Source organism: Cordyceps javanica, chromosome 3 (genome assembly GCF_051103115.1).
Source record: "Cordyceps javanica chromosome 3, complete sequence".
Lineage (NCBI taxonomy): Eukaryota > Fungi > Ascomycota > Sordariomycetes > Hypocreales > Cordycipitaceae > Cordyceps > Cordyceps javanica.
This window is the reverse complement of record NC_139297.1, coordinates 2,070,717-2,097,037: the sequence shown is the minus strand read 5'-3', so window position 1 is coordinate 2,097,037 and position 26,321 is coordinate 2,070,717. Positions and strand designations below refer to the sequence as shown.

The 26,321-nt window shown below is 54.4% G+C and overlaps 9 protein-coding genes across 9 annotated transcripts; 5 read left to right on the top strand and 4 right to left on the bottom strand.

The window, feature by feature from the left end:
- Window positions 1-642: 642 nt before the first annotated feature.
- On the top strand, window positions 643-1,360 carry V2A60_004843 (AhpD-like protein; the record flags this gene model as incomplete). Its single annotated transcript, XM_083256157.1, has 3 exons — window positions 643-1,128; window positions 1,189-1,234; window positions 1,314-1,360. 3 exons carry the CDS (start codon window positions 643-645, stop codon window positions 1,358-1,360), a joined length of 579 nt encoding a protein of 192 aa, XP_083112283.1.
- Window positions 1,361-1,985: 625 nt separating this feature from the next.
- On the bottom strand, window positions 1,986-2,765 carry V2A60_004842 (uncharacterized protein; the record flags this gene model as incomplete). Its single annotated transcript, XM_083256156.1, has 1 exon — window positions 1,986-2,765. The coding sequence occupies one exon, from the start codon at window positions 2,763-2,765 to the stop codon at window positions 1,986-1,988; it is 780 nt and encodes a 259-aa protein (XP_083112282.1).
- A 1,241-nt stretch (window positions 2,766-4,006) lies between these two features.
- On the top strand, window positions 4,007-4,870 carry V2A60_004841 (serine/threonine protein kinase BUD32; the record flags this gene model as incomplete). Its single annotated transcript, XM_083256155.1, has 1 exon — window positions 4,007-4,870. The coding sequence occupies one exon, from the start codon at window positions 4,007-4,009 to the stop codon at window positions 4,868-4,870; it is 864 nt and encodes a 287-aa protein (XP_083112281.1).
- A 356-nt stretch (window positions 4,871-5,226) lies between these two features.
- Window positions 5,227-6,171, bottom strand: V2A60_004840 (uncharacterized protein; the record flags this gene model as incomplete). Its single annotated transcript, XM_083256154.1, has 1 exon — window positions 5,227-6,171. The coding sequence occupies one exon, from the start codon at window positions 6,169-6,171 to the stop codon at window positions 5,227-5,229; it is 945 nt and encodes a 314-aa protein (XP_083112280.1).
- Window positions 6,172-7,722: 1,551 nt separating this feature from the next.
- On the top strand, window positions 7,723-8,493 carry V2A60_004839 (clathrin adaptor complex small chain-domain-containing protein; the record flags this gene model as incomplete). Its single annotated transcript, XM_083256153.1, has 5 exons — window positions 7,723-7,733; window positions 7,796-7,829; window positions 7,887-8,004; window positions 8,059-8,333; window positions 8,464-8,493. 5 exons carry the CDS (start codon window positions 7,723-7,725, stop codon window positions 8,491-8,493), a joined length of 468 nt encoding a protein of 155 aa, XP_083112279.1.
- Window positions 8,494-10,390: 1,897 nt separating this feature from the next.
- Window positions 10,391-11,522, top strand: V2A60_004838 (RNA polymerase III-inhibiting protein MAF1; the record flags this gene model as incomplete). The annotated part of the gene is made up of 2 exons (XM_083256152.1): window positions 10,391-10,396; window positions 10,482-11,522. The coding sequence occupies 2 exons, from the start codon at window positions 10,391-10,393 to the stop codon at window positions 11,520-11,522; spliced, it is 1,047 nt and encodes a 348-aa protein (XP_083112278.1).
- Window positions 11,523-12,548: 1,026 nt separating this feature from the next.
- V2A60_004837 (uncharacterized protein) lies at window positions 12,549-16,472 on the bottom strand (the record flags this gene model as incomplete). The annotated part of the gene is made up of 1 exon (XM_083256151.1): window positions 12,549-16,472. One exon carries the CDS (start codon window positions 16,470-16,472, stop codon window positions 12,549-12,551), a length of 3,924 nt encoding a protein of 1,307 aa, XP_083112277.1.
- Window positions 16,473-23,014: 6,542 nt separating this feature from the next.
- V2A60_004836 (uncharacterized protein) lies at window positions 23,015-23,338 on the bottom strand (the record flags this gene model as incomplete). The annotated part of the gene is made up of 1 exon (XM_083256150.1): window positions 23,015-23,338. One exon carries the CDS (start codon window positions 23,336-23,338, stop codon window positions 23,015-23,017), a length of 324 nt encoding a protein of 107 aa, XP_083112276.1.
- A 1,815-nt stretch (window positions 23,339-25,153) lies between these two features.
- Window positions 25,154-25,933, top strand: V2A60_004835 (CHAP domain-containing protein; the record flags this gene model as incomplete). Its single annotated transcript, XM_083256149.1, has 1 exon — window positions 25,154-25,933. One exon carries the CDS (start codon window positions 25,154-25,156, stop codon window positions 25,931-25,933), a length of 780 nt encoding a protein of 259 aa, XP_083112275.1.
- Between the last annotated feature and the right edge of the window lie 388 nt (window positions 25,934-26,321).

Genomic DNA, 26,321 nt, shown 5'->3' with positions numbered 1-26,321 from the left:
GAGCGGCGGACCTTTGGCTTGTTGGCTTTATAACTCGCAGTCACCAAGATCATAATGCGGCCCCGTGCCAGTCACCAAAGTAGGGATCCATTTTACAGAATTCACTTGGAAATGCAAGTCGCGCAGCCCGCAAAAACGTTCATGGCGTTCAAGCAAGTGCTTCCATGATGTAGGTGCTGCTAGGCTTGGATGAGTTCTGTTCAGACCTGATTTTTTTATCGTTGTGAAGGGTATAGTCATTGCATACCTAGTTCTTGCGTCATTAGCAAAACTATCGATGCCCTTCAGTCCGCTCAAATGTCGCTTGCTGGTCCTCAGGCCCGCAGATTATCTGCTTCCATATTGGAATGAGGCCAAAGCTTTACGGCTCTTTGCCGCCATTTTCACGCCTTGGACTCAACTACCATGTGTTTGTGGCTCATCCTTTTTTTTCCCGCATGCAACGCTGTAGCTGGGCGCAGTTGCCGGGCCTAATGCCGAGCCGGGACCACCCACTCCGTTAGCGGCGTCCGTCCGTCTCCGCCGAGTTTCTCGGGCCGCTATAAACTGTCACGCTTCTACCCTGCCATGGGAAATGTTTTTGCACGATATAGATTTAGTACTGTATACGGTTGACAACAAAAAACCATTCCCCGCGCCACGATGAAGATTCCCTACGTCCCAAACCCGCCAGAGACCACCACGCCCGAGGACGCAGCCATCGTCGCCCGCATCGAGGCTCGCCGCGCTCCGCGCCCGCTCATCCCATTAGACCTCGCGCTACTACACGCGCCCCCCGTCGCCGACGGTTGGAACTCTTTTCTGGGCGCCATACGTACCAAGACGTCTCTGCCTGACGACCTGCGCGAGCTCGCCATCTGCCGCGTGGCCGTGTGCAACAAGGCGTGGTTCGAGTGGGCGCATCACGCCCCGCTCGCCGTCGAGGGCGGCGTGAGCGCCGCGGCGCTAGACGTCGTCAAGGCGGAGGAGCTGCCGCAGGCGAGGCCGACGGCGCTACTGAACGATAAGCAGTGGGCGGTCCTCAGGTACGCGGATGAGATGACGAGGCATGTGCAGGTCAGCGATGAGGTGTTTGAACTGGTGAGGGGGCACTTCAACGATCGCGAGACGGTGGAAATCACGGCTACGGTATGTGCTCATTCTGAGAGTCCATGCGTTTGAAAGTTGCTAATAGTCGTGAGGTAACAGGTTAGTGCATACAACTGCGTCAGCCGCTTCCTAGTGGCACTCGATGGTAAGTTGTTTTTGGACCGGGTTTATTGAATTCCATATACGCTATATCTAGAAGGACGTGTGCTAACACTATATACCAGTCGGGGAAAAGAATGGAACCGGGCCCGATAGTATTGCAGCTCATTGATGAATTGCGTACCGGCGTGTAGGAGAAGCCTATCTAATGCAAAGCGGGATATGGGTAGAATGTGGAGGGGAAAAGCAAGGGGGCATCAACCGCGAAACCAAAGACGTGAATTGCAAGCTGTCAAATAGAGAATAAATGGCAAGTAGAAAATATTAAACAGAGTTGAAGAAGGAGCCAAGTCGGCATCAGCCAGGATGAGCTTGAAGCGAAATGACAAGGGGTATCTTGTCTAAGTGAAGTGAAGAATTGAGCACAGTGAAGTGAAGTGAGGATAGTAAAGCGCAGAAAAGGCGAAAAAAGAAGAATAAAACCTATGCAGAAATGAAACTCTCTCAGCGAGAGAGCCATTCAACTCTCCCAAATCCGCCGATCGTGTCTAAGAACAGAATTCTTCATGTTCCGGTCGATTTGTTGCCTTATGCCGTCATGATACGTTGTATGACCAAAGCGCCAATAGAGATGCAAAAGAAAGAGGAAGAAGTGGTCTAGTAATCGTTTACCACGTGGCGTCATTGTACAACAGTTTTCGTCATTAATTAAGTATGTTTTGCAAGAAGTGGCTTGTCGAGAGAAAATGAAATGCCGTAGTGTTCGTTAAAGACGTGGGATTCGTGAGGTACTGGAGCTATGAAGCTCTGTCTCGCGGCGACAGGGATCTTTCCACAGACATGGATCGCTCAATCGAAGCATGGCGCTGGTGCATGCGCGGGGAGAGCTGCAGCTCCTCGACAACACCGGCCCAGCCATCCCGTCCCATGCGGGCCATGGTGTCCTGATGGCCAATGGCCTGCGTGGTGAGGCGGCGGACGGGCGGACGCTTGGGGTTGCCGTCAGGGAGCGACCTGCGCGTCGCGGGCTTGCTCGGGGTAGTAAAGGCGGGAGACTTTTCCAAGTCTCTGGGCTGCGGCGGAAGCGGAGGTGGTGGCGGGGGTTGCCTGTCGGCCACCGAGGTGATGATGCCGAGGAAGACGACGAGGAAGCGCATGCGCAGCAGGTCGAGGCGGCGGACGCGGTCCTCGAGCTGGACGCGCTTGGCGGCCCAGAGGAGGCGGGTGCTGGTGCGCATGGCGCTGCCGGTGCCCGCGCCGGTGACGTTCTCGGCGGCGATGAGCAGGGTGCTGAGCTCCTCGCGCAAGTCGTCACCCGTCTTCTGGATCTCGCGGAGGAGCTGGCCGAGGCGGAGCTTGTCCTCGAGGCGCTGGACCTTTGTCATGTCCTTGTCATAGCTCTCGTTCTCCTGAATGGAAAAGTCGACCGTGTCGATAAAGGTGGCCATCTCGCGGGGCGCGGCGACGTAGGCGGCCCAGTAGGCACTCACGGTCTGGGCGAGGACGGCGACGGAGAGGAGAAGGGCGGTCAGGACGAGGATCAGAGCCCACTGGAGCCATCCCGAGTCGTGGGCCATGACGGGCAGCGCGAGTGCGAGAATGCGATGGCGGTGATGTAAGCGGCGGCAAAGTCGTGACAGCGGTTATGAGATAATGACATGATCTGGTGGGAAATGTAGTGGTGGTGGATGTGGTGGCGGTGGTGGTTGGGCAGCGTTGGTGGTGATGTAAATGACGAAGGGGAGGAGGAGGAGGCAGAGGTGGTGGTGGTGGTGGTTTGGTGGCGGAAACCAGGTTGTGGCCAAACACGCAATTAGACGAAAAGGAACCCACTTGCCGGGCTGGCGGCTGCAAAGGCAGGAGATGTTTGCTGCAGGATAATTTTCACCAAAGCGCATGCAGGCAACGTTCGGATCCGCAAGAGAGAGGAGAACGGACGAGCAGAATGGGATGGCTGGACTGGGCTCTCTTTGGTTTTGGCTGGCGTTTGGTGGGCTTGTGAAGAAGCTAGGCGGGCCAGCCCGCCCCTGCATGACAGAAGGGTTTTGGGCTGGGGCCTCTCATCTGCGCACGCACTCTAACATTTACCTAGGTAAAAGTAGGCCGTTTCTTCAGCTGCATCCGAGGTGCGACCAGCTTGGTGGTTTTGTATCAAGCATGATTCAACTTTTTCTTTCTCTTCTACCCGTAGCCGGCTAATGCGAATCATTTGGGCATGTCATGGTTATCGTATGCCGCCACCCAACGTGCATCGTTCCTACTAAACCATCTAGGTAGGTACCCAAACAGCCACAGTACTTACTTAGGTACTTACTGGTAGGCACCCCAGGTACAATAGCTCCCGCCTCCTCCCTAGCAGGAACGGCTGACAGAAAAAGTCAAGCAAGATTTTGTCTTTGGAGATTTTTTTCGCATCTCGTAGAACTCGCGGCCATGTAAAGCCGCCGCTCCCAATAATACCCCTATTAGCTCGGCCGCTGCAGCTCGCACTTGTGCCTGACGATTGAGTGGCTGCGGCGCGCCGGGCAGTTCAGCTCGCATGTACTCTTGGCCCCGCCGCAGCCACTCTCACAGCGTCAAGCTGCCCCTCCAGTCCACACAGGCGTGGTGGGGTAAAAACTGTCTTGACTTCGTCCGTCGTATGGCTCATTGACAAAAAAAGAACCCCCCCAAACACGGCAAGGAAAAAAATACTCATCCACGACGGCGGTACCAGCCCAAAGAACCGTCCTACCAGGGTGGACATGACATGACGCTTTAGACTAGGCCAAACAAAATCCTCAGGTCCGTTACCACTACTGCGTACGCGGCGCTCGTCATGGCCGCCGCTGCCGTTGACACCCCGGCGCTGCCCCCGCCGCCTACCGCCGAGAGCTTCCCCCTCCCGCCCATCCTCCGGCAGCCGTCCTCGACGGCTCCCGAGCTCATCACCCAGGGCGCCGAGGGCCGGCTCTACAAGACGACTTACCTGCTCCCCTCGGTGCCCTGCGCGCTCAAGTACCGCCCCGCAAAGCCCTGGCGCCACCCGACGCTCGACGCGCGCCTGACCAAGCACCGTATCCTGTCCGAGGCGCGCATCCTGACCAAGTGCCGCCGCGACGGCGTCCGCGTCCCCGCCGTCTACGGCCTCGACGAGGCGCAGGGCTGGCTCATGCTCGAGTGGATTCCCGGCCCGCCCGTCCGCGCCGCCGTCAACGCGCGCCTGCTCGGCTTGTCCCGCGGCACCGGGCACCACGACGACGATGACGGCGACGACGAGGAGGCGAGGATCGCGCGCGACGGGCCGCTCAGGTCTCTGATGCGCCGCATAGGCGCCGCGGTCGGCGCGTTGCACAAGATTGGCATCGTCCACGGCGACCTGACGACGAGCAACATGATGCTGGACCCGACGGGGAGCGCCAGCGCCAGCGGCGGAAGCGGTGACTCGGATGGGTCGGCAGAGTTGGAGGGCGAGGTCGTCATCATCGACTTGGGCCTGGCCAGTGGCGCCGTGCAGGAGGAGGATCGCGCCGTCGACCTGTACGTGCTCGAGAGAGCCTTTGGGAGCACCCATCCCCGCGCCGAGTGCGTGTTCCCCGAGCTGCTCGACGCGTACCGGGAATCGCACAAGCAGGCACCGGCGGTCTTGAAGAAGCTGGAGGAGGTGCGCATGCGTGGGCGGAAGCGAAGCATGCTGGGGTAATGCGCGGATCAAAATGACAAAGAGAGAGGTGGGCATCGGGAAAAGCATGGATTACGAAATGTACATAAATGTCCCATTCCCGAAGCGAGCCCCCGTCTAACTTACAGCCATGTACTCGCGCATGGAAGATGGCGGATCGACGACTAGAAAATAAATGATTCAATTGACAACTTGCATGTACTTGAGAATAGCAGAATAATGCTCGCTACTTAATAAACATCCAGAGAAATAACCGAAACAATGCACCTGGCCCATTCTTTTCCATCGAACCCGAGTTTTCCAACCAAAGTAATCGTCAGGTCGCAAGCTTGTCTCTTCAAGCCATGTATATGTAACCCCAAGGACGTACAGAAACATTAGTGAACCAGCTCCGCCCCGGCAAAATAGCCCTTGTTCTCGATGACGCCGCGATCCCTCACAAAAGCCACATACCTCACCACCCACTGCGGCACGATCTCGCCCTCCCAACCGGGCTCACCAGCGTGCTCGGGATCAGCCAGCAGACCGGCGCCTTGGGGCCCGTGGCCGAGCAGCTGGCGCAAGGTACCTGGGGGCAGGATGTCTGTGCAGTCCGAGTGGACGTTGAGCTCGATGCCGTGCGCCGTGGCGAGTTGCTTCAGCGGCGGCGGCACATTGCAGCAGTCCTTGAGGTTGATCTGGTCGACGGCGGGCCGGACAGCGGTGCGAGCCATGAACGCGGCGAGCTTCTCGCTGCCAAACTCGGCGACGCCGAGTTGCTTCACGCGGCCCTGCTTCTGCAGCGTCTCCAGGACCCCCCAGGTTGCGACCTCATCCTCCAGGTTGCCCTGCTGCGCATTTTGCTTGTCGGCCTCCCACTCGCAGGTGCCCTCAAACGACATGCCGGGGAACGAGGCGACGAGCAGGTCGATGGTGGCGACGCCAAGCTCGCGGGTTACCAGGCTCAGCGCGTCCTCGACGTAGCGGGCGCGTTCGGCGGTCAGGCTGGCCGTGTCATGCACCGCGGCAGCGGGCGGCAGGAAGAAGAGCTTGACGGTGATTTCGTACTGCCCCGCCTCGTCCTGCAGCCCCGCGCCGTCCCAGTTGATGCGAGGGATGAAAATGTTGCCGTCCGAGCTGCTTCCGGCGGCCGCGGTCTTCTCGGTCCATACTTCGATCGCAGGAAGGACTGGGGGAGGGACGTGACCGTTGGTCTGAGGCGGAAAGGTCGCGTAGTCGAGTTTGGCGGCCACGAAATTTTCGCGGAGCGAGTTAACGAGCTCGAGGTTGGAGCGGGCGCCGGCCGACTTGGACTTGCGGATCACCGAAGGACCAGCGGACATGACATTGCTGCGCACGGGGGCATGTTAGAATTGTTTTATTTGCGAAAGTGCCAAACTTGGGAAATTTTCGCAATGATATTTTTGCTTTTTCTTTTTTTCATTGCTTCGCGTAGGGCAAAAATTGGCGTGGTCATGCAGGGTCCCTCTTGCTGTCGACTGGGGGGGAAAATGGTGTGCTCCGTTTGACTTGCCTGGTAGAGAGAATCAGCTTCGTCATTTTGGCGGGGTTGGCGGGCTCAGCACGCCAGAAAATCTTTAGTCGCGACAAGGAGAGATAAAGATAGAAGACACCGCTGAGATATAATTGGGGGGGAGCAAAGAATCTGGAGATCGTTGAAAGGTCAAGTCGGTAAGGACATGGGAATGGCTCTACCCGTTTTTTCTTCTTATCAGCAGCGCGCCCCGATGTTCCGATGGCGGGCTGGAACTGACGATGACCGCACCAGCGCCGGCGCCAGGAGCGGAAAACGTTGATTAGTAATGGAGATGGCGTCTTTGTTTCGGAAACACCAGGGCGGGCTGTGTTGGAAGAATACCTTGTGATGCCATGTGCGGTCTAGACACATTTGCGAATATATACATGCAAAGTAGGATGGATTGACAGGGCTCTGTTTATAATTGTTTACATTAAATTTACTTGTTTAGGCGAAGAGATGGCCATGGTGCAGTTTGCCTTGTACCCTGGTACATCGAGATGTCGCCTGCTCTTTCTCCGCAAGTAACTTACAAGGTATTAATAAAGTACCTAAGCAAGTACTCCGTACCTACAGGTATGTTGCTAGGTGCCTAACTTAGGCAAGTAGTCGCAGTGTTCAACAACCATCCGACTTGGCCGTTCTCGGGCCATGGTGTACCTACTGTAGTAGCCACTGTCTCACTGCAAGTCGGTAAAATTGAACAGTGCTGCACCGACATGTGGTGAACCGCCGAGCAAACTCCGCGCCGTCATGATATTACTATGTGTCATGCGGATGTCGATATGATCTTCATTTTTCCGAGCCTCTCTTGGCTGGCTCTACTATTAGTACAGGTACGCCACGATAGGTCGAAGTTGTGCATACCTACCTACAGACATGCCCAGGCACGCATATTGACAGTATTAGCTAGATGATAGAAGTTAAAGCACAAAAAAAAATCTATATTCATTCTATATTTAGCACAGAATTTATCATGTACTTGTAATGTAAAGGTAAGACCTCATATTATAGGTACCTGTATTTGCGGGCTCTGTGCTTGACTCCCTATTTCGCAGTAAGTACCTAGTCGCACTGTTTCGTAGCGCTCTCATCCCCCGCTGCAGCTGCAGCACCACCTGCATTCGCCCTGTGAAAATGCTCGGTGGGGTCACCGCAATGGACAGCTCACAACAAGCAGTCCCAGCGGAGCTCTCGTCACCAACCATTCGAAATTGCTGCCAAACAGAAACAAGTCCTCTACATCCACGTCAACCTGCCGGCTTCATCTTCCTCCCTCGGCCTGCACTCCTGCCGCACGCTGCATCCCGGCGTGTCTTTTTACACATTCTTGTAGGGTGTAGCGCCGCTGCCCGCCATGGCGATTCGGTGCGTCACACCCCTTCCTGACCGCACAAAAAGAAGCACGCTGGAAAACTAACCCCTCCCAGGCATTTAATTCTGCTCTCTCGACAGGGCAAGGTAGTACGTGGCCTCGATTAGAGAAGATGGTCGCCGGCTTCCACAAACTAACTTGATTAGCGCCTTGCCAAGTGGTTCACTACTTTGTCGCCAAAGGAAAAGGCCAAGATTGTCAAGGACGTCTCCCAGCTGGTGCTCCCCCGACGAACCCGCATGTGCAACTTTCTCGAATATAAAGGTGCAGACAAGCAACGACACCATCAATACCCATTCGACTGACCCGGCGCTTCAGATACCAAGATTGTTTACCGCCGATACGCCTCGCTCTTTTTCATCGCTGGCTGCGATGCCGATGACAATGAACTGATTACGCTCGAAATCATCCACCGTTATGTCGAGCAAATGGACAAATACTACGGCAACGTCTCGGAGCTTGACATCATCTTTTCGTTCACCAAGGCATACTACGTCCTGGACGAACTGCTGCTCGCAGGCGAGCTGCAAGAGAGCAGCAAAAAGAATGTGCTGCGCTGCATAGGGCAACAAGATTCGTTGGAAGACATGGAGGTAAGTGGCGAGCCAGACTCCTAGATCTCTTTGGACCGTTTGATGCCGTTCTATTTTTCCACTATTCCCTCGCTGCTGCAAGCCCCGTCATTGCTCAGGATAGCAGCTGATCTGGTCCTGTACTCTCCAGGTCGAGGACGAAGTGGCCCGACTGATGTAATTCGGTCAACTAAAAGGACCTGCCCGCACAAGGCTCAGCTCGAATTCGTGTTTTGTTTTGCTCAAAGGCTGGCGTTTGGGGGAGTGATTCGGCGTTGACACTATCGTTACAGGTCTCAGACTCCATTATGAGAGGCCTCGAGGATGCCGGGTTCGTATGAGAATCCATGGTGCTTGCACTGGTTTGTTGCATGGGACGAGGAACACCCGGACGGCAAGAGAAGATACAAAGTCAAAAAAAAGTCTCAGGGCACTGAGCATCTCTTCGACGAGAAGAGAGGGCGCAAAGGGGACATGGGCACGCGGGCAATGGACAGGATTGCTTTGGCAGCGCGACCCGGTTAGCCTTGTGTATAGATCTTGAGGAGTGGAAAACCACTCTGTTGATACAAGAAAACTAGATTTCACCGTGCGATGTCGCTGTCGGGATGTCTCTTTTTCCTCTTGTCAGTGGCCCGTCTACAGGTTGCTGGCGGAGGACGGCAGGCAGGCATTGCGCGGGAGGAGCGATATGCGGCTACTCTGGAAAGAGAACGCATTCGTGCTACAAATGACACAACAAATCTTTGCTACATGGACCGTTTGACAAAGTCGTTAATTTACCGGCTGTGCTTGCATTTTCCGTTGACACTGCAGGCTACAGTACTAACCGCAACAGGCGACGTCGACGACACAGGACATTCGAGGTTGCCGAGGCAGTGAAAGGCGGCAAGACAGGCAGGATACGGCAAGACAGAGGAAAGACGCCGCAATCACGCGTGGTGGCAGAAGGAGTTGCCATTCGCTGTGGGCACGAACGGTGCATCGAGAGTTTGGCATTGGTCCACATGGCCATGCTCCTGCGACGTCGTTGGCGCGTTGAGATGGATGGTTGCGCGATGACCGGACCCGGACGAGAGAAGCGGGGAAGGGGGGGGAGAAGGAGAGAGGGCTTGCTCTAGTAGGTGCTCCGTTAGTGCCACGGGCGTGGGCGTTGGTGCTACGGCGATGTACCTCAGGCGGTGCACAGCGCTTTGTAGTGCTGCGACATGGGGGACACATGCGCTGGAAACAGGTTCTCAGCGCCTCACCTGCTCCCAGTTCCCCCGCCGCCGCTGCCGAAAGCGCCCTCTCTCGACCTTGAGCTCAGCCAGCTTGACCTCAGCACCCCATCACCTCATCGCCTCAGCACCACGCCATGGAAGGAGCCCCACTTGGCTCAAGCCGCCTGCGTTCCCTCCCTCACACTGCCCATCCTGTGCCCTGTTGCGCGCAACACTTGGCTTTCGTTGCGTCCGGAGCCTCTCGCCTTGATTACACCCTCTCGCTTACTTATTTCCTGCCCTTTGTTTTGCTCTCACCGTCACCTCTTCTCAATTTCGACGCCGCTTGACTGCCCTGGCGGCAATCTTTATTCCTTGTCGCAATAAGCTGCTGCAAACGGCCCCTGTCCGTCAGTGACAAGACAGTGGCACCCTAAGGTACCTATTGGGAGTGCCCAGTTGCATTTCGCTACCCACCTACCTGCTCATCCGCGCTGGCCTTCCCAATACCGCGAGCCCGACCTGCGTCCTCACCGCGCGAAACGACGTCCATCGCCCAAAACAGCATCCCCATATCCTTGCGATTGGTCTCGATCAATTCTATCGCGTTTGCGACACCAGCTCATTGCTTGTTCTTCTTGAACGCGACACTTGTTCCCGGGTCTTCCCCGCGCGACTTCCCCCGATCGATCGCTCGACCGACTCTGCCATCGCCTCACCGCATCGCGCATTCGATCTCTCTCTGCTTGCCTTCCTGATATATCGACTGATATCTTACTGCGCAACCCCCTTCCGGCTTTCAGAATCCCGCCACACCGCGTATTGCTTCATCTTTGGCGCAAGACACACCAAGACGCACCACGTAAGCGTTTCACGATGAAGGTATGTTACACACGTCACCTTTGCGCGACACAAGAAGAACGAGTCACGCCATCTTCATTGCGGTATTCTCACCTCATACTTTCAGTATCTACCGGTACAAGACTTCGAGGCCGTCACTGGCGCTCTCAACTTCAACACTCCCGACTGTAACGTGACCGGTGGCTGCGATCTCTATACCACAAAATCTACCGGCTCCGACAAAAAGCTGTACAAGAACATTGACAAGGACCTTAGCTCACAACATGAAGCTCTTGTCAAGCTCGGTGCCAGTCTATCGCCTCCTGAGCGCCAGCATATGCTGGCCTCATCACCATCAATGCAGCTCTTCTCCACCTCAAGCCCTTTCGGCCCCCTCTCCGAGCTATCTAGTCGCCGCACCTTTGCGTACATGATTGCCACTCTAAATGCTTCGCACCCGCACTATGACTTCTCCCACGTCCTGCGCCCTGGCGACTTCAAGCGAGAACGCAACCTGCGCCGCGTCATGGCCAACCTGGACTCGATATTACAAAATGTCCGCCCATCATCCACCTTTGAGCCTACCTCGCTCAACTCGTCATACGGATCTGATTCAGGCTCTTTCTGGGGCCCGCAATGCTGGGCGCTGATTGACAAGGAGATGCGTCTCAACGAGTGCACCATTTTCCGATACAACCCCGAAACCGACCCCTTCGAAGAGGACGAAAGCGCCATCTGGGCCGCCCACTACTTCTTCTTCAACCGCGCTCTGAAGCGTGTGGCATACCTCTATGTTCGCGTCGTGCCCGTTATTTCTTCTCAGAGTCCCTCTTTGAGACCTACACGCGTCGCCAGCGCGCACGGGCACAAGGTCGGTGTGCTGAGAAGTGCCGATCACGGCTTAAGCCGTTCCGCAGGTGCTGAGAAGCGCGCGACGTACTGGCTCAGCGATCGCGATGCCGAGCTGGTAATACCGCCAGGCGACGACGACGAGGTCGGTGGTGATGGCCTGTATTGGAACCGAGGTGAAGATGGAGACATTGTCGCCTTTTCCGACGACGACTACGTGGATGACGACGAAGACGACGATTTCGACGACGTGGATATGCTAGACACACCGAGAGAGAGGTTTATGAGTGAAGACATTGCCGGTAGAATGGAAATATAAACGGCGGTGCAAGAATACCGCGGTCAAGGACGCTTCGCTCTTTTCTTTCCATTTTTGGACATGAGAGTGCCGTATATGTGCTCACGCGTTGATATTCATGACTGTTTATTTTATGAGCTGCTTTTATTTTGGGGGGCGGAGAATATATCGGCGCAATGGTTTGAATTGTTTCGTTGTCTCTTTTTTCCACTGCAACTACCCTTTTACTTGACTTTCTCTGCTGATATTCGCTGATTTTCGCTGGTATTTGCTGTTATATAATCCTTGTGCTCTCTCCCCCGATCGAGTTTGTCTCTGTTCCGCTGCTCTTGACGAATACCCCCGGCATTGTGAGACTTTCTTTCATGTTTTCTTCTTGTTAGGAAAAAAAAAGGATGCCGGGAGAGAATTTGACGCTCGACTGCTTCTTTGTGTGCGTTCCCTTTTTTTTAATCTTCTTTTTTTTCAACTTGTTTTATACGTCTTGCTGTATTTAATCCCTTGCTATTACTTCTGTCTGTTTCAAGTAGAGCGATATACACACGACGATTCAAATGATGCTTGTTCTGTAACATGAAAGCAAAATTGTTTACCGAAGTGTGCGATTCTTTAGGCAAGGGCGGCATGCAATAAATTGCCTCTCCATCAGTGTTCACATTAATACTCCGTCTATGTCATATAAGTAAAGATTGTCATATCCAGAAAAGTAGAAAAAAGCAATCATAAGTGCGCAACAAACGGATCAACAAATGAACAAAATAAAAAATAAATCCAGACGCTATTTATAAATAGCAAATGGATATAAGTACTATGGTATCAATCAAGAGAAGATGCCAATTGCTTCTCAAGACAAAGCGAAAAGAACAAAGCAAAGAAGAAGAGCAGAAGAACGTAACAACAAAAAGTATCGCAAGGAGATAGAATACGCTAGATGATCAAGTAAATGTGCTTCCCACTCCATTGTGGCGTAAAAATTGACATTAGAATATTTCCTCCTTCAGCACGCACAACATAGACACTCAACCCCAATTTAAGGCGTCGCATGAGCTACGCCAGCGTCTTCTTGCGGCGGCCAAACATCCTGCCCAGGCCACTGGAAGGCTCTTCGACGCGAGAAGGCTGCATCAGCGGCGCCGTGCTGCTGTCGGGAGGACCAGAGCTGCGCAGGAACGCGGCAAGGTCGGACGTCTCACTCCTGTACGTTCCCCCAGCTGGGTCCCGCGGTTCAAACTTCTTCATGGGGACGCGGCTGGACGTTCCGGAGACGGATGAGATGCGAGGACGGCCTGTCGACTGCGTCCCAATCGCGCCATACTGGTCATAGCCAGGTGGTATGTTGATCTGAATAGGAATGTGGCCGCGATGGCTCGCGCGGCTGCTGAGAGAACGTCCCTCGACAGACGAAATAGACGCCGTGTCCTTGCCGTTACCGCCGCGCGTGAAGCGTCCGATCAAGCTGGGAGCACTGGCTTTCTTCCTGGGAACATTGCGCATTGTGGCAGCCGGCTCCGGTGGGGGATCGTAGTTGCGCAAGAATTCGGCCAGGCTCTCTTCACGCTTCGTCGTCGTAGGTGGTGCAGCCACTGGCATGGCGTCCTCGTCTTCCTCCTCCTCATCGCTCAAGTCAATGGCGTAAGGGTCACGGACACGGCGAGTCTTGCGTTGGGGCATGGGCATATCATCCTCACCAAACATGCTAGCGACCTTGCTGCTGCCGCCTCTTCCTTTGAGAAGGGCCGAGTTTGAGTTCATCGAAGATTGAAGGGAGTTGTCCGTAACATTTGTGGACCCTTGGCTGTAGCGAAGATCAGGGATATTCGCATCTACAGCCTTACCACCAGGAGCACCGGCTAGCTGATCCGAGTCCATTGTCGTTCGAAACGGAGCAACATGGCGGGGGATGCGGTGGTTGCTCGCTGCAATGGGCGGGCCTTGGCGAATGAAATCGATGAGCTCACGTGTATCATTCTTGCTCGTAATGGCGGCATCACGCGGTTGGAAGCGGCCCTTGTTACTCACGGTCGAGGCCCGGCGCGCGGAGTCGGGAGCGCGCGGTATAGGTCCAGATAAGCCCGCCTTGTCGTTTGATTTGCGCCCAGGAAGCTGTTTGCTTTCGGGAGGTGGCCCAGTAGACTTGATGAACTGCGCAAAGTCGGATGTAGTCTCACTTGGTACACGGGCATCTCTTGCTTGTGGCCCGTCCATCCTGCCAGTCGTCACAGCAATACCGGCTGGAGCTCGAGGCACGGGGCCGGGCGGCTTGCTGCTCTCTGCAGTGGTCGAATTCTCGAACCCTTGACCACGGAATGTAGTAGGTGAGACGCTCCCCGTTGGCGATGGCTGTGAGATGATAGGCGAGCGCGATTCTTCGCTTCTGCGGGGAAATTTTGTCACGACTGGGCTTTCAAGCGAACGTTTGGAAGCATCCGCGTGGCGCATGCTCTCTGGCGTGAGCGTGTACGTAATGGTTTGATTGCTCTGAATGAGCTCCTCAAAATTACGCACCACACTTCCAGAGCGACCTGTAGAAGAGTTCTCCTCGGATGATTGTACCACCTTCATTCTGCCCGTGGCCGATGAGGCAGATGATCCAGACGTGTGAATTGCTCGTGCGGGACCGACTGTATGTAGGGCGGTAAAGCACTCCTCGTCTTCCTCTTCCGTGCGAACTCTCTCCAGAGAGTTGGGTGTCTTGCTGTCTTTGAAACCATGTAAATGCCTAGGACTCGGAGAGTGACCGGGAGATCTGGCCTCCAAAATCATCGCCGGGTTGGGCGAGGGCTTGCCGTCGTAGGATGTGTTGACCAGTCTGGGTGAAAGAGGCTCACGAGTGCCAAGGGCGTCTCTGGTGGCTTTTTCAACGTCCAGCATCATTGGAAACTTGGCAGTTCTCTTGCCCCGGGTAACCTCCGCATCACGAGCAGCTACAGGAGCAGCAGCTTCGACACTGTCTTTCCCGTGGGCGGTGTGATAGTCCGACTCCCCGTCCGAACCAGAAATAGCAGCCGCAGTACGGACAGTTAGCTTTGGCTGCCCGACTTGCCTTGGTACAGCCGATATGGATGGGGCTGAAGTGATGCTATCGACCGGGCTTGGGTCATGGCTAGACTTTGTCGCCAGAACAGCTCCAGTAGCGCCAGCCACAGCCACTGCACTAGCGAGGACGGCAGTGCTGGACAGGGAGGTGGAACGGCGATTGGGACTATCGGCGGATCCGTGGCGAGAGTATAATGTCGGGCTTCTTGGAGCTTGAACATCAATGATGCGAGCCGAGTGCATGCTAGACGTACTTCGCTTGTGGCCTTTCTTTGCTGACTCGCAAGAGGATGAAGACGGGCTGCTCTCAACAGAGACTCTCGACGAAGTCATAACCTCAGCCTTTTCGAACGTGGCAGCCTCTTCGGGTGCGTCAGAGTCCCAGGCTAGATCATCTGCAACAGAGACCTTACTGGACTTCTTGTTGATCTGGTTTACAGGGGTAGTCAGGCCAAGTCCTGTTGGTGGCGAGCTTCCTGGCGGGCTCTTCAGAGGTTCGCTCTCATCGCACGAGGCAGAAACAAGCTTCGTTCTGGACCTGGCATCGCTGTGTTGGGTCAGATCTTCGTGGGAATCTGACTCGTGCGTTTCCACACGCACTTCTCTTTGAAGGTCAAGAGAGAAGAATGGTAGCGTGTGAGCATTTGGTGAAGACACGGATCTTTGACGGGGTTTGCCAAGATCCTGTTCGAGGTCAAGCCCTTGCGGGCCTGCCGCCAGGTCCACCAGGTCTGGGAACTTGGCATAAAAGCTTCTGGGCCGTGTGGGCACAAAGTCGTCGCCTTCCGCCTCGGATTCATCGTCACTGTAGCTAACAAGGCCAGGAACCTCAATTTCGTCCACATCGCGAGGCCCCAGAGGTAGCGGGATATCAACCGGCTGAACGTCTTCGGCAATTGTCTCCTCTACGGAGTCTTGCTGTCTAATAGCTTCGCCATCTGTGTCGACGGTAGGTGACTTGGGGGAGATGAGGTCGCGATTCAGGCTACCGTGCCGAGAATGTCCGGAAGAGACATGGGAAAATGGGCGGGGGATGGTGTCCGCGATGGGGCTTCGGAGTCGTTTCTTCCAGCCACGCCAGAGCCGGCCCAAGGTTCTATCCAAGGCAACGCGCTCCACATCGGCCTCTCCGACAATAATCTGATCAGCCATGTCGCCAGGTCGCCTGCTACCATCCTTCAAGCCTTTCTCGATGTCAGTGCGCACACGGTGGTAGGCTGCTTGGCCAGCTACTGTCAAGGTGAGCTCGCCCATGTATTCCATGACAGACGTCAAGAAAATGGCAACGGCCGGGGAGATGACGTCAGAAATCTGCTCATCGACGCCGACCTCGAGATCTTCTTGCTCCATATACATGTCCTCATCCTCTTCTTCCATATCACCGAGGGACGAGTAGACCATGCAACGAAGGCGGGATCGCTTCCAGACCAGCTCCACATCCCATCCGCGAGAGGTAGAGCCCTGAGGTTGCACGTATTCATCCTCATCGGCGCCACCTAGGTACTCGCGCAGCTCCTCGTCTGCATTTGTGATGGTATCCCTGGCGAGTTTGGGCTTCAGAATTTCTGTGACGGCCGGGCGGAGGGCAGACAAGTTTGTTGACCTCGAAACTTGAAGAAAATTGAAGAGAAGCTGGTCCAGGAAGCCGTTGACTAACTCCAAAGCTCTGTCTGAAACGTAGACAGGGGCATCCGAGGGCTCGATGCCGTTTTGGTCGTACCAAGCGTCGGCGTGGCTGTCATGATCATTTGTAACTATTTGGGCGGCTGCGGAAGCGGCAATAAAGGCGGGTTCCGGGGACACCGTGCCCGGAGGTGTAGTGAGGTTATGGATGTTGGCAGTGGACGGGCGATCGCTCGAGATACTATGGGCGCGAGATCGAAAACTGTAAGATGTGAGACCAGATGTTGGTCTGGGGCTATGATGGCCGTCCATGGCGAAGGGCAGCGCCACTTCCAATTGTATAAGGGGAAAAGGGGTGGATTTCTCTTTGGTGGAAGTAGATCTTAGGGCCGAGGATTCGCTGCTTTTATTAATTCGAAACGAAGAAGTGCGGGCGTTGTCGGGGGGCGACTGGGGGAGATACGCAAGGACGTTCCACCAGGGTCGCTCGAGAGCAATCGCTACGTGTTAAATGAGCTATTGCTGAGCATTAGCCATCAGCGAGGGAAGACAATTTGACAAGATTGAGTAAAGAAGAAGATGGTCAAGTCAAGGAGCAACCAAGAAATCGACAGCAGACGTGTATCAGAATTGCCCCTCGTCGTTGACGGAGCAAAAGACAGGGGGCGCAGGTTATGAATAAGCTTGCGATGGCTGGCCCAGCGGGCTGGATATATAGATGAGGGTCGGCAGTGGGAGACAGGGGGCGTATTGGTTTGATGTATAATCCGTAGACGGAGAGGGTATGGGCCGGGTCCGGACTCAGAACGTTCAAAAAATCGGCAGACGTACGTTGGCAATGTCTTTGTTCCTTTGTTCCTTGTTTCTTTTTCTCCTTTTTCAATGGATTCAGCAAGCAACAAGCAGAGACGGTGTCATTTCGTCGCTGCGGAACCACAGGGCCAGATAGGAGCCGGTGCGTCTTGGACAAAAGCGAAGTGGCGTCTGGAGACGAGTGGTAATCAATCAAGTATGTGTCGATGAAACAGACAGTCGCTGAATGCGAGTCGATGGGGGCAGGGATTGAAGTCGAAGCCGACGACACCGTAATCTGTATAAAGGAGAGGAAGAGAAGAGGAAAACGAAGGGAACAAAAGACAGATCCCAAGTCGAAGAACTAGGACGAGTGATGAGGGCAATGGGAGAGCGCAGGTGCTTGTTTCTTTTTAGTCTTGTTCCTTTGGCTTTAGCGTCTACCGGTAGCGTCTGGTCCTCGCCTGGCTTCTCTTGGGGGTGGTGGACAAGCGTCAGGGTACAGGCAACCCCCCCCCCCTCTCCTCTTCAACCCTCCTTTTCAAGTAGCGTCGAGAGCAAGGGGAGGAGGGGCGGAGGCTGACAGGGAGCCCCGAGAGAGAGGACCTGGCAGGGGGCCCTTTGGCTTGTCATGGATGCATGGCAAGCCGGTAGATGCACTCATTCATCAATTACGCCTGCGGCTGCGAATGCATGTACCAGTATCAGTACGGAGTACGGACCATCCATACCGGCAAAAGCACCAGAGTCAGCAAAGAGTCCCAGAGTCGACGGGAAAAAGGGCTGCGACTGCAAAATCCCAGTCGGACGGACCACCAACTTCAGGGGTGGTGGGGAAGGCGTGCATCCGCGCATCCTGTGCCCATGCATCCATGCAGACTCCAACTGGCCTCCATTTCGCATCGACTCAGCCTTCGAGCATTTGCCCATTTGCGTATGCCCAATTTACTCATCCGTAATCCGTAGAATGGAGGGGGGAGTCGAGGGTTTGAAGCAAGACACCTGCGCACGTAACGCCATGCAGGCCAGCAGGGTTGTCGTCGCCTGTCCAGTCCGGTACGGACTACTCTGAACAGATTACTGAATACCTACCTGCCCGGCGTCGCTAGGAGCACTCTGGTCCCTTGACTGGTTCCACGTTGGTACAATACTTGGGCGGCATCACCCGTGTGAAATTGGCTTTTTAGCCAGCAGGTCAGTCCCCTGTCCGGCTCATCTGTTCCCTTTTTTTTTTCTGGTCGTGCTGGTTGGGGCTGGTGTGTGCTCCTCCGTACGGTGGGCCGGCCGGCCAAACTACTGGTAAAGATGGCGTTTCTCACGAGCGGTGGAGCTATGCTTTGAGGGCTTGAAAGGCTGCATGAAAGGCTGCAGGAGAGGAGGATGCAATATGCAAGCTAGCAAGCAAGAGAACAAGCGAAGACGAAATGAAGAGTATTCTATTCTGGTGACGAGGACAAAGACAACCAGCAAAGGCCTGGCAGCTGGCAGGCCAAGTAATTTGGCAAACGGGGATATAGTGAAGCATAAACGTGCTTAACCTGGGTACCTGTTGCCGGGTTGCCTACTAAAGTACCTAGATACCTGGTCACATGGAAAGGTAGGTACCTTAAGTAGTACCTACGCACATTGCAACTGTCACCTTACCTCAGGTTCCAACCAGGTATCTTTTCTTCTCATAGTACGGATCTCCGGTGCTCGCAGATCCCCAAAAAGCGTACGGATAGTTAACGGCACACCCTGGAACCTCCACAATGCCCTACTCGGCTTCGAAGTGCCCAAGCAGCCAAGTACTTGTCCTAGTACCTGCCTATGTACCCCCAGCCAGTAAACGAGGTAAGTATCCGTAAGTACAGATTACCTGCCATCTGTACGGAGTGCTGCCAAGTAAGTACTTGCAAACAGGATCCCGCTGCGAAGCTTTTAAGCCTTCATTTAGCAGGCGGCATTTCCTCATCCAACGCTAATAAGGTGCCTATTTTAATTATCGATTATCTTTCCCTTGCAGCTAATCTGGACTAAGCAAACTTATTCATCCTACCAGTACGGTGAGCGGCAGGCCATGTCCCCGCTCACGCACCACGAGGCTACGGCCAACCCGTTCATGCCGTTCTACCAGTACTTACTGAAGCCATCTCCAAAGGGGTAAGTAGACAAGCAGACAGGGTTGCCATCAGCAAACACGGCACCCGCCGCCACACCCGCTTTGCTCTGTTTCAGTCACTGGTTGAAACTTGACGCTTCAACTCGATGCTGCAATCGGTATGGACAGAGTAGTTCTTACTCAGAATCGCCCCCCAGGCTCGTTTCCGACCGATCGATGCTCAACGCTGCACGCTGCCAACGTAAGCACACGCCAGATGTATGTGACGAGGTGTCATTGCAGGACTGGCTGCGCATGTTGGGTCACCTACAACACCACCACTGTCATCATTCATCATCATGCCATGTAATCGTCATCATCATCCTCCATCTCCTTCTCTTCCCGTTGTTTCCTAAGTATGCTGACATGATTTGGCCCGGCATGTACCTAGGTCAGTACCTGTGTGCTTGTTCGCTCGGCCAGCCGCATCGCGACCGCCGCTGCTACCTGGGAAATATCCCATCACAACCTTGCTAGCAAGCCACCGACCAATAAATCGCAACGGGCGAGTGCATCAAATATCACCGCCGCGGCTCATTCCCGTACAATAGTACATCCAACACCTCACGCTCCCACGCTCCGTCCAGTTGCGCAACGGCAATAGGCTTCGCGGTGTGCCAATAGCCTCTCCTGCCCTTTGGCTCTGCGTCCCATCCCGACAAATTGCCGCTGCATACCCAGTATAACTGGGTTGCACGAGGTGCGCCATCGACTAAGAGGCAAAACTCGCCTTCATTAGGTCGCCACCTGTTGCCACGCACGCACAACAACTCGAGGTACTATTCAGCCTCAATGCGGCAACTGCGCTGGTTTGCAAATCCATCTTGCTTCCACGCCGTCTTGAAACACGTGCAATTGCTGTGTCGCATCCAACTTCTCGATTTCCCTAGCGTGCGCGTAGCGGGCACATTTATTATTCTTACATGTAGGTACTTAGTAGCTGCATACTCGACACCTGGGGTAACACTGTGCTCGTCCACCCCTCCGGGATGGCGTTGCGCGCGATGCTTCCAGTAGATTTCCTTTTTTGTGACAAGTCGAATCCACCTCGTCGCCACGGCACTGCTAAGTACTACTGGTACTCAATACACCATGGCAGCTTCGCCTGGCTGCCTGCCATCCGACCCCGGCCATCAGAAGCGGGAGCCTCCCGACAATCAGCTACATTGTCGTCTCCCGCTTTCTTTTTTGTCATGCTTGCGGTTACATACAGCCTCGGGGCTTTATTGGACTGTCCGGCCTGGCTCTCCCGTTCCATGGTCGTCTGAGGGGCTCTGGTCCGTGGCTGCCGGGCTGTCCACCGGTTACCTGGGTCGGTGTCTGGGCTCACCACTGACGCCTGAAACTAGTCCACTGTCCAAACTCTGTCTCTTGAGTGCCTGAGTGCCTGCCAATATTCACTCGGGTGCTTGGTCGCAGTGTGGCATTGACGCTCATATTCGAGATGTACTTGGGCACACGCTCCACCTCAAGACCGCCTCATCGGCCACCGCTCTATTACTTTGCCCCCCAAGCCTAAACCGAGAGGGCGACAGTCAACCGGATGAAAGAAGGGGGAAAAGGTTAATAGGATCAGAAAAAAACTCTAAAACGGTCGTTCAGCTCTGTACCTGCAGCCAGACCCAGCCCAGCTATCGTGCAGCCTATCCAAGAGACCTTGGTTCTCGTGGTCACGGGCTACGCGTGGGTGGATGGTGGCCCAAGTCACTTCGCACTGACACTGGCAGGAGGCGATCTACGCCAGGGCCCATAGCAAGTCTGTGTGCAGGACCACTTGACTCGATTCCGTACCAGCGCCCTCAACAATGACGGAGGAAATCCGCATTTTGATCAGGAACCACTTCAGTCGGCCGGTGTCACTTCTTCCCTCCCCTGCAGAACCTTCCCTGCCCTTCCGAGTGGCGGTGCCCCAGCACTTGTTGGTTAACGCGCGCTGGACAACATGTCTGTGATGTCTGCTCAGCACATGACGGATCTAGCACCAATTCATTTCATCCTGGCCTTGAGAAACAGTCTATCGACGCTCTATGGTCGCGCTGCCCAGAGGTTCTCACTTTGCTTATTTGCGCAACGTCGCTGAGTTGTCAACGCGAAGAATCTCTTCATCGTTGCTTCTTTGCTGCCCGTTCTGCATCAGAACCGTGCTTTTTCCCGGACACCTCTTGTGCTTTCTTTTTTTTTTTTCTTTTTTTTTTGGCACTTTCGGTGCTCAGTGGATTTCCTCAACGGCACTTGCGTAGACACCCGCCATCGTCACACTGAGCTGACACCATGTCTTACTTACACGAAGAGAAAAAGCAAAGTGGCTGAACTCTTTGATTCAAATTCCCAAACCTTTACAGCTGAAATTCACGCATGTTGACACAAAATGCTCGGCCCGGATAGTATGTACCACCAAGTTAGCATTGTCCGTCTCTTGCAAACAAAGAAGTCCCAAGTGAAATGTGGATGTTGACTCTAGCTAACTAGCTGGACTTGCCAGTGGAGTGTCTGACTTTGGAGCAAACTGAGTCCCGATTGCGTGTTCGCAATCGCTCACTGTTCATCGAGAAGTTGTCGATATCAGCACCTCGCGTCTAGACAACACGCAAGGCTTCTAACTGAAGTTGCAGGGTCATCTCCACATTCAATCTCAAGCAACAAGTTTCAGGCTCTCTGCAAAGCAACAGTCCTGAAATATGCTGTACGCCAGACTTCTACACTACTTTGCCCTTGCTGAGATATCCATACCTTGCCACGTGCAGCAATCGTCGCGCATTGGTCCCATGCACGAGGGAGCACCATCGCCAATCGGTGTAACCCGATCAGTCAGTGCTTCCTAAGGAGCGGCCGAATAGAAGAAGTGAACTACAAGCTTGCTGCCTTGTGGTAAATGGCATTCTCTTGTTTTTCTTTTTTTTTTCTCTCTCTCTCTGTTCTCCCGTATCCAGAGCTGCGGCCGCAGATAGCAAGAATTCGGCACAGTAAGCTTAACAGCGAGGCTATTACTTAGTAGATTGACGGACGGGGGGATGAACAAACGCAGGGGCAATGCGGAGTATCATGCAGAGCCGACCTGACGGCAAGTCAAAGGTTGGGATGATGTGCCGAAACGCCCTTGCCACCGGCAATCTTCTTCTCTGAGACCTCTGACCGGGGATCCCAGCGATGAACTGCGAGCGGTCCGAGCACGCCCTGACGTCTGGCGCCCCAACCACCGTTTTGTGCTATGGTAGACGCGGGGCAATTTAATTTGAGATGCTGTATTCCTCTCCCCTCACAAGTAACTCGCAATGTTTATCAATTTTGCGTTTTTGCTGCAAAAGGGGTTAATTTACCCGCAACCTGCCTACTCTCTAGGGGAACCGTTCCCGCGCTGCTGAACCTAAATATGCGATATTTGGCGGTTGTGCTGCGGCTGACCAATGACGCCCCCAAATCGGATGGAACAGCCAATAGTTTGTTTCGTAAACAAATGCAGACTTCACGCATCTTGCCAGTGAATATTGCTGATTCTGCTTACCTTGACTTCGTCCCGTTCGGTGTACGAGCTTACCTACCCTACGAAATGACTGTATACTCTCGGTTCGGAGCCAGTCGCCTTTCTACATCGGTGAATACAAACAAGTGCAAACCTTGTTCATGTATAGGGTATCACTTGTCAGTATTTAGAATCGGAATTCAAAGGCTCCGGTGTCTGATCAATAAGTTCAGAAGGCGTATATGAATAGTAGAGATTCGCATGAGACGCGCAAAACGCTATGGCTGTAGGACAGTCAAAACTGTCGCCCGTGGACCTGGAAACGGAAGATTCGAGCCCGTTCATCATCTCTGCCCTGATACGCGAACCGGAATAGCGTGCTGCTGTAGAGTCGCAGCGAATTGTACATTTATACGCCGGAGACAACAAACTCATACTAGACTGATACCGTTTCCACGAGCCCTACTCCTCATCAGGGACGAGCCAAGCATCAAAGTCATCAACGTCCTGGTCATTCTCCTCAATCTCAGGAATCTCCTGGCCCTCAATATCAGCATCTAATTCAATGTCCAGCACGCTGCCCTCGTTCTTAGTGAAACCGGAATTACCATCCTCGGCCGCATCGGCCGGCCCGTCGCGCTTGCCGAACTTGTGCACACCGAAGACGTACGCGTCGGCCGGCGATGCGGCGGCACTCGATACCCTTCCAAGAATCGGAGGCCGGAGAACTTGGAGCAGTACTGGTACAGGTCCTTCTTGAAGCTGTCGTCGATGCGCGTCTTCCATGGCCCCTGGTGAAGCGCTTAATGCTTTCTCGGTGTTTGCGGTAAGCCAAAGTCGTGGCGGCTCGCGGCTGGGCACAAAGTCGTTCGTACCCGTTGGGGCTTGTCCGGCGACCACGAGCACTTGTCCGAGGACCAGTTGCGCCAGTTATAAGTGACGTGTCATCATCAGGTAGTGGGAGAGACGCTCACCGGTATAAGTGGAATGTCGAGGCTGTACAGATGCAACTGGATGGAGGTGGTTGGGGCTGACTGCGAGGGGTATTGTCGTCTTTTTGTACTTTGACAGGAGCGTTACCTCGATGTATTAGTGTTCGATTTGGCCAAGTAGAATCTTTTAGTATCGTTGGAGACTCTGCTGGACGACGGACGACCATGATGTCTATCATAGCCCTGGGAGCACCGGAGCATCAACCCTCCCCTTTCTATTCAGCTGCTCGAATGGCAACCTGGGGCTTTCTTATATGCTGCATTATTCGAATTGACTACCGTAATGTCAGGCCTTCGCCAGTACATCTTCATGGACTGGTGCGGTCTCTGCGACCTGAGTCAGCATTGTGCGACTGAGGCCTGACCTGATAGCCCCCGCATAATACGGTAATGGAAGTTGGAGGTGTAAGTTGCGGTCAACGAGTCTCGTCCTAACTTAGGGTTACTTAGGGTTTGTCTTTTTTAATGGTCCGCTACATGCTACGGCTAGCATTTGCCCGTTTCTCTTATCGAGAAACTCCAAAGTTATATACGAAGCTATCAACCGTTGCGATTTGGGCTTGCGCGAAATGTGCATTCGGATAGAATTCGTTGCCCAGGTATGTCGTTTTCAGACTGTAAAGAGGTTTAAGCCTCTGTCTGAATATAAACATCTGCTTCTGACTGTGTAAACTCAACGTTATTTCGTGGGCATTGTGACAGAGGCTCGATGAATCGATCAGTACGTTTTCATGTGCTCCTCACCGCGGAAACTCGGACCATACGTACCATCTGACATGTCTTAATCCACGCATAGTTCCTGCCCCTATTGCTAGTTCTTGGTTCCCCGGCATTTGTTCCTCGGCCATTTTGTGCGTCCTCGGACAGTGGACCAAGATAACCAGAGTGCGATCCTCACACAAAACTTGTACGCATAGACACAGTTTTAAAGGAAATCCGAAGCCATTCACGAGGATGAAGAACTATGCAGTCATGTTTCTGGCTCAATGCCAGTGAATGAAAAGTCAGTGCCGACAGTACCTCGCTCTGGGTCCATAGATTTGAGTATAAGTCATCGGTGCGTAGATCATCCTGGAAATCATGGCAGCAGGCACGCGCTAGATCTTGAGAGACTAGGAAAACAATACGGCGAAAGTTGTCGCAATGTCTTGTTTTTCGGCTTTTCTTGACCGGATGACATGACACGACTCACGACGAGGGAATGGCCTTTTTTTTCTTTCGCAAATTGTTACTAGGGTATATATCCCCGTCCTGCCATGTGTATACAGTTGCGGCTGAAGGGCTGAACGTTACTGCTGATGGTATCCCCAGTCCCGCTGGATCACCTAGAGAGGCGATGCTGCAACCCTGCAACTCCGTCGTTGGAAGAGCTGAAAGACTAGCTCCGCTCACTTATTACACGAGGCCATGTATACAAGGTGCAACGCGACGGGAACGAGCGACGCTCATTCACGGGCGTGAGCTGTTTGACTGCCCATTGCAACTCACATGGTGCCGAGTCTTTTTGTCTCCAACTATAAAAGGCCCTTCTCCTTCGCTGCTAGAGTTGCTCGGCCCGGGAGACAGAAACTTCTTCTACTCTGATTAGCCAGACGCTTTCTCACCCATAATGAAGTTATCGGCTGTTGCACAAATCGCCGTTGCAGTTATTCCCGCTGCCGACGGATACGCCATCAACCAGGATGGCGTGCAGTGCCACAGCGGCCCCGGCGCCGACTACGCCACCATCCGGGCCTTTGCTGTCCGGCAAGACATTTCCTTGAGCTGCCAGTCGCTGCGGGACGACGAGGCCTGGTACAAGACCTCGGACGGCTGCTTCGTCCCGTCCACGCACGTCCCCGGCGCCGCCGACCTCCCCTCGTGCGAAGAGTCGCCCGCTTCCGAGGCCGACTACGCCTCTTTCCTCCTGGATCTCCGCGCCGAGGGTGACGAAGCGGCCGAGGCCGGGCCCGAGGAGGCTGTTTCCGCCGCGGATGCCGATGCCGCCGCCGCCGCCATCCCCGGGCCCGTCACCAACGACTACCCGTACTCGGGCAAGTGCAGCGGCGTCGACCCTTGGGCATTTTACAAGTGCCAGTGCACCAGCTTCGTCGCGTTCCGCATCAACAAGCGGCTCGGCGTCAAGTTCACCAACAAGTACAAGGGCGCGGCCTGGGGCGATGCCAAGATCTGGGACGAGGCCGCGCGCCAGAGCAAGGTCCGCATCGACGGCAAGCCCGTCCCCGGCTGCGTCGCGCAGACCAACGCCGGCCCGGGCCACGTCGCGTGGGTGACCAAGGTGTCGGGCGACAAGGTCACGGTGGAGGAGTACAACTACGTGCACAAGAAGGCGTACGGTACGCGGACCGTGGCCAAAGGCACGTTTAGCTACATTCACATCAAGGTCTAGGCCGTATTGGATTGGTGCATATAAATCGCAATCTCAAGATTGACGGTGATGGACTGGCAATTAGTGTAATGTGGGTTGGCTTAGGTGTGTGACGCAATCGATTTCGCGTCGCGATAGAGTTTCGGGTATGAGGGAGCCTCAGACCACATCGAGATGCGGTAATCCATACCGATGTTGCCAAGGATAGCTGCCGAATGCTTGGCCATTCTACATCAGATTGATTAATGTGACTGTAGAGAATTTCGCAATCTATTTCCCTTTGACGTGGCACGTTTGAAAGAACACAACCCGCCCAATCTAGAGGCTCGTGCCGTGCAACTATCACAAAGCCAACTACCGGGTAAGTTTGTGGCTTGGGCCTTTCAGCTGGCAACGTGGCGGGGCTGGT